At 45.7% G+C, this 12,464-nt stretch overlaps 1 protein-coding gene across 1 annotated transcript in view; it reads left to right on the top strand.

The window, feature by feature from the left end:
- Window positions 1-977: 977 nt before the first annotated feature.
- Window positions 978-12,464, top strand: part of ptk7b (protein tyrosine kinase 7b) — a 67,435-nt gene continuing 55,948 nt past the window's right edge. Inside the window, exon 1 of the mRNA XM_068725480.1 lies at window positions 978-1,541. Coding sequence (XP_068581581.1) covers window positions 1,421-1,541 — 121 coding nt within the window. The 5' untranslated portion in view covers window positions 978-1,420. The remainder of the gene's footprint in view (window positions 1,542-12,464) is intronic.

Here is a 12,464-nt window from a genome sequence, read left to right on the forward strand (position 1 = left end):
GAGCCAAATAATATAGAGGTATAATACAGAGAAAATCATAGATAAGGGAATCAACATAATATATAATAAAACAAACTCATATATTGTAATACTGTAGCATGAAATGGGTAAAGTCACTGTGAACTGACAATGGATTTTGTTCTCTTAAGGAGCTAATTGAATAATTTTAGCAATTAATCTGCAGGTAAAATAATAGTTGTTTCTACATTGGATAAAATCATGCTGCATTTGGTTTTTCAATCATTTGAATTATTGCACGATATGAAAGTGTTCTACGCAGTTGAAGTAAACAGTGATCAGGTTGAACCAGGGGGTCGCAGTGTTGTATGGCTTATCCCGGGTCGGGTACGGGCACCGGAAGCTGCACTTCAGGAAAACTAAGTGACCAGAATTTCACACTGATGACAGGATGTTGGATGTTTTCATTTCAAAATAAAATATTTTTTGATTACGGAACGATGGGATATTGTCGAGGGTTTATTGTCTGTAAGGTCAATTAATATTATAACGCTAACATATAAGTGGAAACGATATGAATAAAAACGTATTTGCGTATGCAAGTTATAAAAGTACAACTCATGCTCAATATAGTGGGGGAATGAAAAAAAATATCGGAATCAAGATTAGACAGATTATTAATGTGCATCTATGAAAATACATGAAGTTGAGTCTGCTCAAAAAATATGACTAGAAGTTTAATAAAGACTTTTACGCCGACTTTTATTTGCTTTTTGTAGCAGGCTAATGTCACTATACTACACAAAAACAATTGTAAAACTGAAAATAAAACATTGGAAAACAAATATTTTAGGAAAGTACTCTAGCTACAAATTTAGAGAATACATGGAATAAATCACATGTTCTAACATTTATTTTGAAAGTCCTCACAGGAACTCACGTGTTATGTTTCAGCTCACTTGACGCTAGTGTAAAAAAAATCACACAGGCGAGTGGGAGGAAGCCAACTTGGAAACACCGCGGAGTGAAACTCCCTCTTGTTGCAGACTGACCGGCGGTTGGCGGCTCTGGACGCAGGCAGACGGCGGCTACACTCACCGGGTTGTAATGAACCACGGCGGCCTAAATTCACACCAGCCCCTCCGTACCGTAAGCTTCGTGGAAGTTTAAACTTTGCTTCAAACTTTCGGCGGGTCGGAACTCGTTAAGTCGTGTCGCCTGGCTGGCCCGTAACACCGAGGCGTCTGTCCACCACATGTTTCTCCGCCTTGTTCCTGCTAGTTTCCAAAACAACCAGGTGAGCGGAGGAGACCTGCGCAGGTAACGGTGTTGGTCTACCTGCACGCACACGGTGACGCGCGGATATCTTTTGTCGTTCCACTTTCGCCCCCACGGCTCTCAACGTAGCCGACGGAGAACAGAGCAGAACCGGGGAGCCGCCGAGCACCAACCAGGACGGTTCATGGATCTACCGAGAGAGAGCGAGACCCGGCGGAGGGAAGGCAGGAGAAGCCCCGCGGTGATTACTGGGAGAAAACCACCGGTGGATACGATGTACCTCGTCGGTATTATCTGCCTCCAAGGTTGGTAACACGCTACTGTACACTCCAAACACGTAGTACGCATACACTTCCACTATTTCTAGTCATTCAGAGGCTGCAGGAAAAAAAAAACTACAACCACTGCGGACCACGACATTGACCTCCATGCTTTTCTTTGGGGCTGTTTTTGGTTTTAAGTTAGTCCTCTTTGCTCACTGCGCTGAGAGACATAACAAATACTACTCAGAGAGAAAGCCACAGATACAGCTGCTTTTTGTCATTCACTACTTCAGAAAACGCCTTATAATTAAATTGAAGGTGTTAAACTACATTACATGTGTGGGGGGGGGTCAATGGAGGAAGGGGGGCACCCCTCCCCCATTGACCCCAGTTTGGGGGGGGAAGAGAAATGCAGACCCCTGGCTTCAAAATGACTGATTATTTCATCCAAATAATTTAACTAGAAAGAAGAAGAAAAAAACACCCAAATACAAACATCGTCTGTTCACATATTACTCTACTTACACTGTGATTCAATTTGTACTCTGGAGCAGGGGAATGGCAGGTTTCCACTTATCACTGAAGGCAGCCTCGCTGTGTCATTATGTATTCCCTGGATCATACTTCCATCCTCGCACAACACATTGGACGCGCCATGTGTGATTATCATATTCATAACTCTTGTTTGCATGTTTGAGCGGCCTCCCTCAGCCCCAGTGTGGCATGCTTTATGGGTGCCATTCATATGCACGGCTTGGAGAGCAGAGCTGGGCGTCTGCCTGAGTGTTTTTTTTCCCCAACAAAGAAAGAAAAATTAACATTGACGCCCCCCCCCACACACACACACACACACACCCCAACACACACACACACACACACACACACACCCCAACACACACACACACACACTGTGGAAGCCTTTTAAAAGTTCATAACCTCGGCCTGCAGAGTGAGAAGAAAGCCACGTAAGGATCCTTCCTGGTTTGGTGCGAAGGAATGCTCTTATCATGCCATGGATCCGGCTCATTAACTCACCGCTCATCATGTCAAAACGGAGTCGCTTTTATCTGATCTCCACATGTGGACTGAGACGCAGACGAGCGCAGATTGTGTTTTTGCCCGGGCCGTCATCATAGCCAGATAGCCAGAGTGGCTGAAAAATTCCTTTAAGTTGAAGTGTCCATCTGTCCCCCCCTCCTCCTCCTCCTCCTCCTCCAGGCTTCTCATGGTGCCCACTCTGGGATGAATGTGTCCTCTGTGTGCAGGCAGCAGGGGAGACGGAGGCTGCTGCTGGTTTGTGTTTATAAGATTTAATGAATAGAGCCAAGCCAGGTACTGTCATGACAGCCTCACGTTGTCAGCCCGCTTTAGAAAATGTCCTATTTTTACCAGGGCTCTCTGAATGTGTCGAAACACCGCAAAGGCCAGAAATGGCGGCGAACGAACATTTTCTTTTTATATATAGTGGCTTTATTCCCACATGAAGCGGTCCGCACCAAACACACCATGTTTCTGGAGGGTTGTCTGATCTGCTGGATCGTAGCCGCCGTGGTCAAATATTTACCCAGATCTTTTTATTTTTAGTTTACAGTACTGGTTCTGTTCTGCCGCCCCGGCCTTTTTGGGGTTTTCTGTATCTTGATCTGGTTTCTCTTTGTGGGCTGACGGGCGGCGTGTGCCAGAAGCAGCTCTGAGTAGACGAAAGCTTGTGGAGCAAATGTCCACAATGTGAATGCAGCATCCACCCATTCCTCCTCGTTTTTGCAGATTGTCTTTCACACCCCTGCTTCATCAAGGCGATCACATTCCTGGAGTATTTACATGAAGAAGTGAACGGGCTTATTGCCGAGCTAGATGCGAAATGTTGAAGCAACGTCCTCACACACTCGTCTCTCCTCAGACCCTCCTCTTTGATCTCTGCTCTCTCTCATGGAGAAGATCTGCATCTCGGCTCTCCTGCTGCATTAATAATTCGGATGCCCGCGCACAAAACTAATATTCGCCTCACGGTGATTTAGAGGCGTGCATTCAAAATTTCGTGATGGAATTCAATAGTGAGTCCAGATTTATTGACTTGTGCATCGTACCGGCTGTAAAACCAGATGCTGCAGGAGCAGCAAACCACAGTGAATGGGCGGGTTTGTTGTCGGGTCAACAAACGGATGGTGACCGGTGTTCCACTGCTGCTATTAGAAGGTCCATAAAGCGTCCTCTTTCATCTGGAGAGCTGCTCTGAGCAGATACCATGAGGTTTTTTTTTTCTTTTCTTGGTATATTTTCTTGGTATATTTTCTTGGCGTGCCCACCCGCCGCTGCTTCATTTGATTTAAAAGTCCAGACGCTTGGCGGTTGTTAACCCTGCTGTGCCCGGAGGCTGTTTGGCTGCACACTGGTCCCGGTTCTCCGAGGGCTCTGATTCAGAGGGGATGAAAGGGTGACGCCCAAATAAACACCGCAATATGTTGTGTGGGTTGGAAAACGGAAATCACGCTGTTGGAATTTTTTAGATCATGTTTGAGTGGATTACATTAAAAGATCTTTTGTGCACAGCTGTTGAAGCAGTAAACCGCTATAACCATATTCATACGTCATTATGGTTTTATCATATTACAAGACTATTTTAAGGAACAATGGAACTATCGGTATTAATGATTTCAGCCCCGCTGTGTTGTTTTTTTCCACCACAGCATTTGATTGTGATGTCTTGTGATTTCACTAATGGTACTGCTGAGGTTTGGTATTCCATGAACATCTGTGCACAACATTGCAACATCTAATGTAATCCCCTGCAACATGTGCTTTATCTTTTATCCTGCTCTGTTATGACGGAGAGACGAGGTGATTTGTGGCTGTAGTATTTTTTTAAGTATGGTTTACGCCTCAAGTGCCTCGAGATGATTACGTTTTACCAGCTATGGAGTTGAAGCTACAGCGTGATATGATCTTATGCTTTGGTTCAACATGTTTCTGTTGGGTGAATTAATGATTGAGAGCGAGTTGTAGTTTAACATATGAGTTGTATGGGCATGTACTGCATAACTGTGGAGCGCACAGCCATTGCTTTGAACATCAGTTAGATTCCTCTAAATGTCAACTTGCATTTTCTATATTTTAATAAGGCTGTAGCCAGACCAGCACATTGATCTTTGAGCCTTTTATATCTTGTTTTGTTTTTTTACACGTAAAATATTTTTGATATGGATTCCTTTAAATTACCTTTTTTCTTCTTCTTTTTTTAAGAATAGTGACAAAGATGGGTTCACAAGCAGACTATTTTACCATCCTCTGAACAAACATTTCTGTTTATTTATCCGCTGACATTTACACTGAAACCTATAATCCAACCTTTAGTCTTGACATATACTGATTCTGGAAAATATTGTTATTCATTTTATTGATATTGATTTCAACAGTATCATGCAGTTCTAGTTTGTGGCGTTTTATTGTATTGGTTTATATTGCATCATTTAGACTTCCCCTGTTTGTGAGAGAGCTGTGGGAGACGAGATGCGTTTCGCCCCGTAGAGAAGAAATGAAAGTTATGTTTTCAACTGCAAACCTTCACTATTGTACGAGGCTCTATATGGCCGTTATTGTAATCTGCCACGGCTGCTTCAAGGATTGCCAAAGCTATCTGCTCGACGGCGAAACAAAGCATGGAGCATAAAAAGAAGAGTAGAATAATAAGATCTGGTTCTCAGTGTGTTGGTGCACATCACAGAGTTTGAGTGGTAGCACAAGTAGTGAGACCGGGGGGGGGGGGTCCTCAAGGTCCTCCACGGCTCTGGTTTCTGCTCATTTATCAGACGATGTTTATTCAGGGTTAGGTGAAGCCTTTTGAACTTGAGTCCTCTTTTCCACCCCGTTAGTCTGTGCAGGCTGCATCGTAGAGGACTCTTCTCCCGGGGGAGGATCTTCTTGCACTCTCAGAGTTCACACTCATGGCCACCCATCTTAATTTTGGGGTCCTTGTCAGTTCTAAAATTGATGCTCCCGTCTCCTCGGTTGTCTTTCTACAGCTCATGACCCCTAGAATTAATAATTGATATAAGTCTGCCATCTTTGAAGACGTTTAAGAGGAGCACGGTGCCTCTAAGATGCATGTCAGTCTAATTGAAAACGTGCGACGCTGTCATAAATGTACGTAAAATGTCAAAAAAAGGAGCACAGAAGAAATGAGGAAGAGCAAGGTTGCATGCTTTGTTTTCTTTCTGCGTTTTTCTCATGACCAAAGTAAATTGGTGGCGCAGCAGTGAAAAAAAACGGGCTTGATTTCAGCTTCATTTTATTTTTAGCTTCTAAAATGTGTTGATTGGAATCTTTTTAAAGAAGTCATGGATCAGCGGTTGCCAAAAGCAACACTGTCGCCATCCCGAGGGAGAGATTGATGAAAGAAACACGGTCACTATGATCATAGTATCACTATTATCATATTATCACTATTATCATAGCGCCTAAGATGTTGTGTCGGCTAATATTTTTACGAGTGGCGACATTCAATTTTGTGTGTGTGTGTGTGTGTGTGTGTGTGTGTGTGTGTGTGTGTGTGGTACCTGCTGATTTGTGCAGGAAGACTGAATCTTCTGTGGTCGGACCGGAAAGTAAGCACAGTTCATAATGATCATGGGAGGGGGGGGGGGGGGCACCGCCCTCTGTACTCCCCCCCCGGCTCCTTGTCATCAATAAAGCCAAATAAACATGGGACTGCAGGGCCCGAGCGACTCGCTTTAAATGATTACTGCCCCTAATGACCCGTGTACTGGAGCTGGTGTGTGTGTGTGTGTGTGTGTGTGTGTGTGTGTGTGTGTGTGTGTGTGTGTGTGTGTGTGTGTGTGTGTGTGTGTGTGTGTGTGTGTGTGCTGGCTCATGTGTTGGTGGTTTATACCGGCTCTGCTGGTTGGACCCTGTGGTTGTGATTGGAGATCTTTGTGTTTTTCCTGCTATGTTTCAGTCGGTCCGTGGGCCCTCGTGGTCGTCGGTCTCGTCTGGAGGGATCTGTGTTGTTTATTGACTCGGTGCCTGCTCAGCTCTGTCTCCTGTCGGGCTGGAGGAGCGGTTAGCCTGCACCACCACCTCCACCACCACCACCACTGCTGACTTTGTTGTTACGCTCAGCTTTCTTCTTCTTTTTCTTTTTTTTGTTCTGTGGCGTTTCCAATTACTTTCTGCCATGCTTCAGTTGGATAGTTTGCTAGAAGAGCTTTGTAATTTACCACGGCTTAACTCCTGAAAATCACTTTTCAGTTTTGCGAAACACAAATGATCCCAGCCTTTTCTAAACATTTGTTTGTTTTTTTTGAAGTAAATGTCTGAAAGCTCATAATTCAAACTGCATACTGCAACGGTTAAGCGGCAGAAAAGTAATCGCCAACTATTTTTTAAAAACTGCCAAACATTTACTAGTTCCAGCTTCTCAGATTTGATTATTTGATGCTTTTCCTCGCTGGAACTGAATTTAATTTTAAGTTGGTTGGTCAGACAAAACAAGGCTCCTTAAGACCAATGGGAAATTACACCAGACATGTTTCACTGTTTTCGGACATTTTATAGACGAAAATAGATGATTGATGATTAAAGTAACCGTTTGTTGCAGCACTAGTGGTGAGTTTTATTAATGCAAGCAGTATATGTGTAGGCTTTAGCTTTACTTATTAAAAATGTCTTATTTTACTACTATTTAAGTAACGTTTAAAGGTTTAAGCTGGAAACCTGGTCCCACTGTCGTTGATAGGATGTGACCAGGTGGGTCTGTTCAGGCGAGTCAGCGATCCTTCAGTAATGAGACATTATTGTCCTCTCATCAGATTCAGTTGCTGACCGTCTTTAATCTCAACACGGTGTAATCTGCAGTTGCCCGATAGTTTATCTGCTATTAGCGATCAGCTATGGTTTCATGTTCCCTTTTTACAATGATGAATACAGATGTTATTATTGGTTCGCCGCTCAGATAGAACCCACCCCGACAGTTGTAAATCCTTACGACAACTCCTCCGCGGGGCGGGGGGGGGGACTCGCCTTCAGAGGGAAACAAAATCCCTGTTTTGTTCCCACGTCGGTGCCGAAGCATGCGCAGCACTGCCACCGCATTCAAACGCATCTGATCGAAACGTGCAGGAATGCCTAATTTGGGCTTCAGCCCATTTGGAGGGAGGGGGAGTGGGGGGGGGGGGCAGGAGAGGAGAAAGGCGTCTGGCATGCCATTGCATAATCCAAGCAGCCATTAACTCTTTGTGTCCCGAGGCTGAATGAACTCATCACAGCAACGGGCCACAGGCAGAGTGACACCAGGCAGCTCTCAATCAGACCTCGGCTCCTCCCCGCCACACCAGCAGGTTTAAACAGGCTGAAAGGGCCACTGGTGTTTAGTGTGTGTGTGTGTGTGTGTGTGTGTGTGTGTGTGTGTGTGTGTGTGTGTGTGTGTGTGTGTGTGTGTGTGTGTGTGTGTGTGTGTGTGTGTGGGGGGGGGGGGGGGGGGGGGGGGGGGGGGGGGGGGGGGGGGGGGGGGTTCTACTGTGTTTGATCTTCTGATGAATGGGGTCAGCTGGTTACAACTGACCCCGCAGAGGGCCCAGTTGTTGTTTGGAGAGAATACATTTACCGTCAGTGGTTTGCGTGTCCTCGTCGGTGCAGATTTGTTGTAGTTAACTCTGTCGTGAACTCGTTATGCCGCTCCGGGTTTCATTAGAGCTCAGAGGCCCGATCTGTCTCCACGGCAACCTGTGCAGTGTTTACCTCCCGGTCCTGGTACCTGACTGAACCTGCGGAGCTCGGATGTACGACGGAGCCAGCGTAATGTGTGAGTTAAGCTGGTGGCTTCATCGGCTCTTGGTGCGGGGAGCCTGTGAATGTTTTGGAGCTTTCCGTTTCCTTTGAATCCTCCCTCATACATTCTGGATGTGAACCAAGTTTTTGCTCCACTGCTGGTGTTCTCCCAGGCTTCGGAGGAGCACAGTTGTTTCTTTTCAGTTGTTCTCACAAAAGAAGAATTTCCCAACACCACAACATTTCTTGAAAGGGTTTCCTTTTGAAATGGCCCCTGAGAGGAATGTGGAGATGAAGAAGACTTACTTCAGAGACGTTTTTAAACAATGTCTCAATCAGAGATTTTTTGGGGGGGGGGGGGGCTGATACTTCCTCTTTGGATCAAGTACATCTGTGCAGGCTGATGTAGAACACTAATTAACTGGAGAAATAAGAACAATAGAAAGTCAGATCTACACAACTCTTTCCCCAGAGAGTCATTCACTCAGTTTCTGCTCTTTAGCCTCATCAAAGCAGCATTAAACGCCCGCTCTTTGCTGTATGCGTCGTTCAGCGTGTATCTCACTACGTCCTTTTGTCAACGGTGTTAAAATGTTTGAGGGTGGATTTGTCCTCTTTTATTGCCTCCTTTTCACAATTGTACGTCCTTCTGCCGTTCGCCCTGTAATCAGCGTCTGACAGTGAAGCCGCTCGTTCACTAGATTTATTTATTGGCTACATAATCTCCCGGTGAAACCTCTGCTGACCCGAGGTCTGTTAACCCGGCCGTGTTGGATGATTACACATCTCCTCTCCTGCAGCCCAGCGGCATTAGCACATTACAGTCCGCATTGTTCTGCATTAGTAGACAGTAATTACCCAGAGCAGAGAGGGAAGCTCATTACACAGCCAGCATTGTTTTTTTTTTTTTTGTGGTTTTAATTATGTTAAACAACCTCAGCCTCCCCAGCTTCGTCTTGTCTGCTGTACTCGCACTACATTTCACCTTCCTCTGCTCCTTTTCATCTTGTTCGTTCCAGTTTGGCAAACTGTGCCAACTGCTGAATCCCTTTGAAACCCCCGCCCTCCTTTCTGCTGGCCTCCATCTGAACCTCCCTCTGAGTTTTCATTTAAACCAGACTTCAAAAAAAGCATCATTTCTGACAGAGGGACGGCGCAGCAGAGGCAGACCGAGTGGGTTTCGCGGCATGAAGAGGTTTTTTTGGTAAAACTGCACTTCTTGGCTCAGCGTTTGGGAGCTGAAATGAGCTCACGGTTGTGTTACATTCTGTCGGACAGCGTCTGTGGGGAAGTTTTGTTTGTTTTCATGTCCAAACAAATTGTCTTCCTCTTGACACGTTTGGGCCGACACACAGGACTCTGTGTGAGAACTCCGTGTTCTGTGCCCATTTGTGCCCGAAATGCCTCAAGAAGTCTATTTCAATATTTTACAGCTAGGTGGAGAAAGTCAGTCTGTGGGTGTGTTTGGATGTTTTCACTGGTGCAACAGGAGGTCACAGGTCAGTCCTGTAACATCTGCTACAGGAAGGTGCTTCCTGTTTGTCTTGCTTTATTCCCCTCCATCCTTCCACACTGCTCTCTTATGGCGTATGAGGCCGCTCTTGATGTTTATAAAAACAGATTTCATGTGTCTTCACTTCTTGATCAACACTACTCAGTGATGAAATGTTTATTCTGGGTTTCCATGGAGAATACACAGTCTAAAAGCTTTTTTTTTTTTTTTTTTTTTTACATTAAAATGTTCCAGTATAAAGTTATCTGAATAGCTGCTCAGGCTGGAAAAGAAGGACGGGTAAACACTAAATGTGGAAACCGGTTTTCTTTAAATAAATCAGTGGTAGGCAACTTTGTGAGAGGATGACACTTTAATGCTCTGCTTACACACCGTCTATACCTGCAGTGTACCCTGTTGAATTCATTTTAATGGGTGAACCAATTTAAGATAACCGTGTCTGCATGAGATTACAGAGAAGACGGCCCACCTCGCCTGAAATAATTCATACCGAATAATAAGTCTACCTTTGAATGAACTATAACATCAGGCTTATTAAGCCAAATAAGGCTTTTCCTAATAAGTTGATTCCTCTCTTGCTTTGTCTGAGAAAAAAAAAACATATTGTTCCAGTATGATTTATTCCTTGCAGGTATTACTTTAGTTTATCACTCCTCTGTGATCCGTTACTACCCGCCTCAGTCAACAACATCATGTGTTTTGCCCTCGAAAAGCCCACACTGGTCGATCCCCGCAGAGGACAAACAGGCCAAATAATACAAAAAATGATACGCACCACTACAATGGGCTGCTCTGTGCAGGTGCAGCCAGCTAACGCAGCCCTGTTGATCGGGGAGCACCGGGACCGTGTTTCCTGTCCTTATCTGCGGAGGTGACGACGGATAGAAATGCCCGTGTTGTGTCTGACAATTGACAATGGTCCCCCCCTGTGCCCGAGGAAGCAGATATTCTGTTGTGGCTGTTTCCTCCTGGCGTTACGTCAAAGCGGACGGGGATCTCCGCAGCGTCCTCCCTGCTCCACGCCACAGCTTTCACCGCCGCTTTGTGTCCTCCTCTGGGTTAGGGACCCAGACAGCAGGGCCACGGCCTTGTCTTTCCTCACTGTGAACCATACTGTGTGTGTGTGTGTGTGTGTGTGTGTGTGTGTGTGTGTGTGTGTGTGTGTGTGTGTGTGTGTGTGTGTGTGTGTGTGTGTGTGTGGCTAGGATGGAGGGCAAAGGCTGCTGCCTCCCCGAGGATCTGGACAACAGCTTTGGCAGGAAAAGGTTTACGGCTGTTTGGCTGTTGACTGCCTGTGGTGCAGATGGGGGGGGGCTTTCATTGCCTCTGGAATTTAAAAAAAATACGTTGACTGACGCATGTGTTAGTGTGGTATACAATTGGGACTTGTGCACCTGTGGGCATATCTGTCAGTATTGTTTATAGAAAGTGCTTCTCTTTTTTTCACCCATGCGCGCGCGCGCGCGCGCACACACACACACACACACACACACACATACACACACACACACACACACACACACACACACACACACACACACACACTCTCTCTCTTCTATTCATTCATACGACTGCTCATGCTTCACTCTGGGATACATTTTGTATTGAGTCCATGGCTGCATGAGAAAATGCAAAGCCTGCGATGCTGCCTGTAACAGACGAGATGATGATATTCTACACAGACACGGACGGAGCCTTTTTCTGCGTGTCGTGCTTCCTCTGCCCTTATTCAGAGATGCATTTCTGCCCGGTGCGTTTTTGTGCCATGACTTCACAGGTCCTCTTTCATCTCTCCGTGGACAGTTTCCAGGCAGACGTCTTACTGTGTGTGTGTGTGTGTGTGTGTGTGTGTGTGTGTGTGTGTGTGTGTGTGTGTGTGTGTGTGTGTGTGTGTGTGTGTGTGTGTCTGTGTCTGTGTGTGTGTGTGTGTCCGCCCGTCCTGTCATTTGGCAGGAAGCAATGAAAAGGTTGCAGTGAAAGCTACACCCCTGCCTTCCCTGCAACCTCCCGGGCCCATAAAATGAGGTCACATGACACACGAGCCCTGGGTGCTCCTCTCGTTCTCTTTCTCTCGCTCTCCTTTTCTTTTCCTCCCGCACGCTCTTTGAACGTTCGCAGCGACTGTGGCTCGCTTTGACGGTGGAAAAACTACCGTCTGACTCTGGAACAGCATGCGCCTCACCCTCTGATGCAACCCTCCTGTCTGCTTTCAAAAAAAAATGTCATGTTTGCTCTGTATGCTGCGTGAGTGACGATCAAATACTCCTCGCAGTATTCCTCATGTGCAAGAAAAGAAAGTGTCAAATGGCAGCTGCAGTGTTTCCCCGCTGTGTGCACCTTTTTTGGATCTCGTAGGAAGGTTGTGACGACGGCTCGTTAACGGTGATCATTACTGCACCTTAAGGGCCGCGCCTTTTCACTGTAGTAATCTAATTTTAAAAAAGGTGTTGTCCCTTTTTGATTTGATTCCTGTGAAGAGCGGGAACATCACTGGATGCGGATGAAAACAGCAGTTATACGTCAGGGCCACTTATTAGAAATAGAAAATAATTAACTTGATTAGAAAAGTCTTCAGATTTTCAGCCAGCCGGGGCCGAATACGACAACACCTCGGCAGAAAAGAGGCTCGTCATTAATTAACCAAGCGCTACTATTCATAGACACCGGCACACATGTCTCTCATCTCTCAC

This window comes from Cebidichthys violaceus, unplaced genomic scaffold, assembly GCF_023349555.1.
Source record: "Cebidichthys violaceus isolate CVI_PGR_0920_01 unplaced genomic scaffold, fCebVio1.0.p SCAF_10, whole genome shotgun sequence".
NCBI classification, from domain to species: domain Eukaryota; kingdom Metazoa; phylum Chordata; class Actinopteri; order Perciformes; family Stichaeidae; genus Cebidichthys; species Cebidichthys violaceus.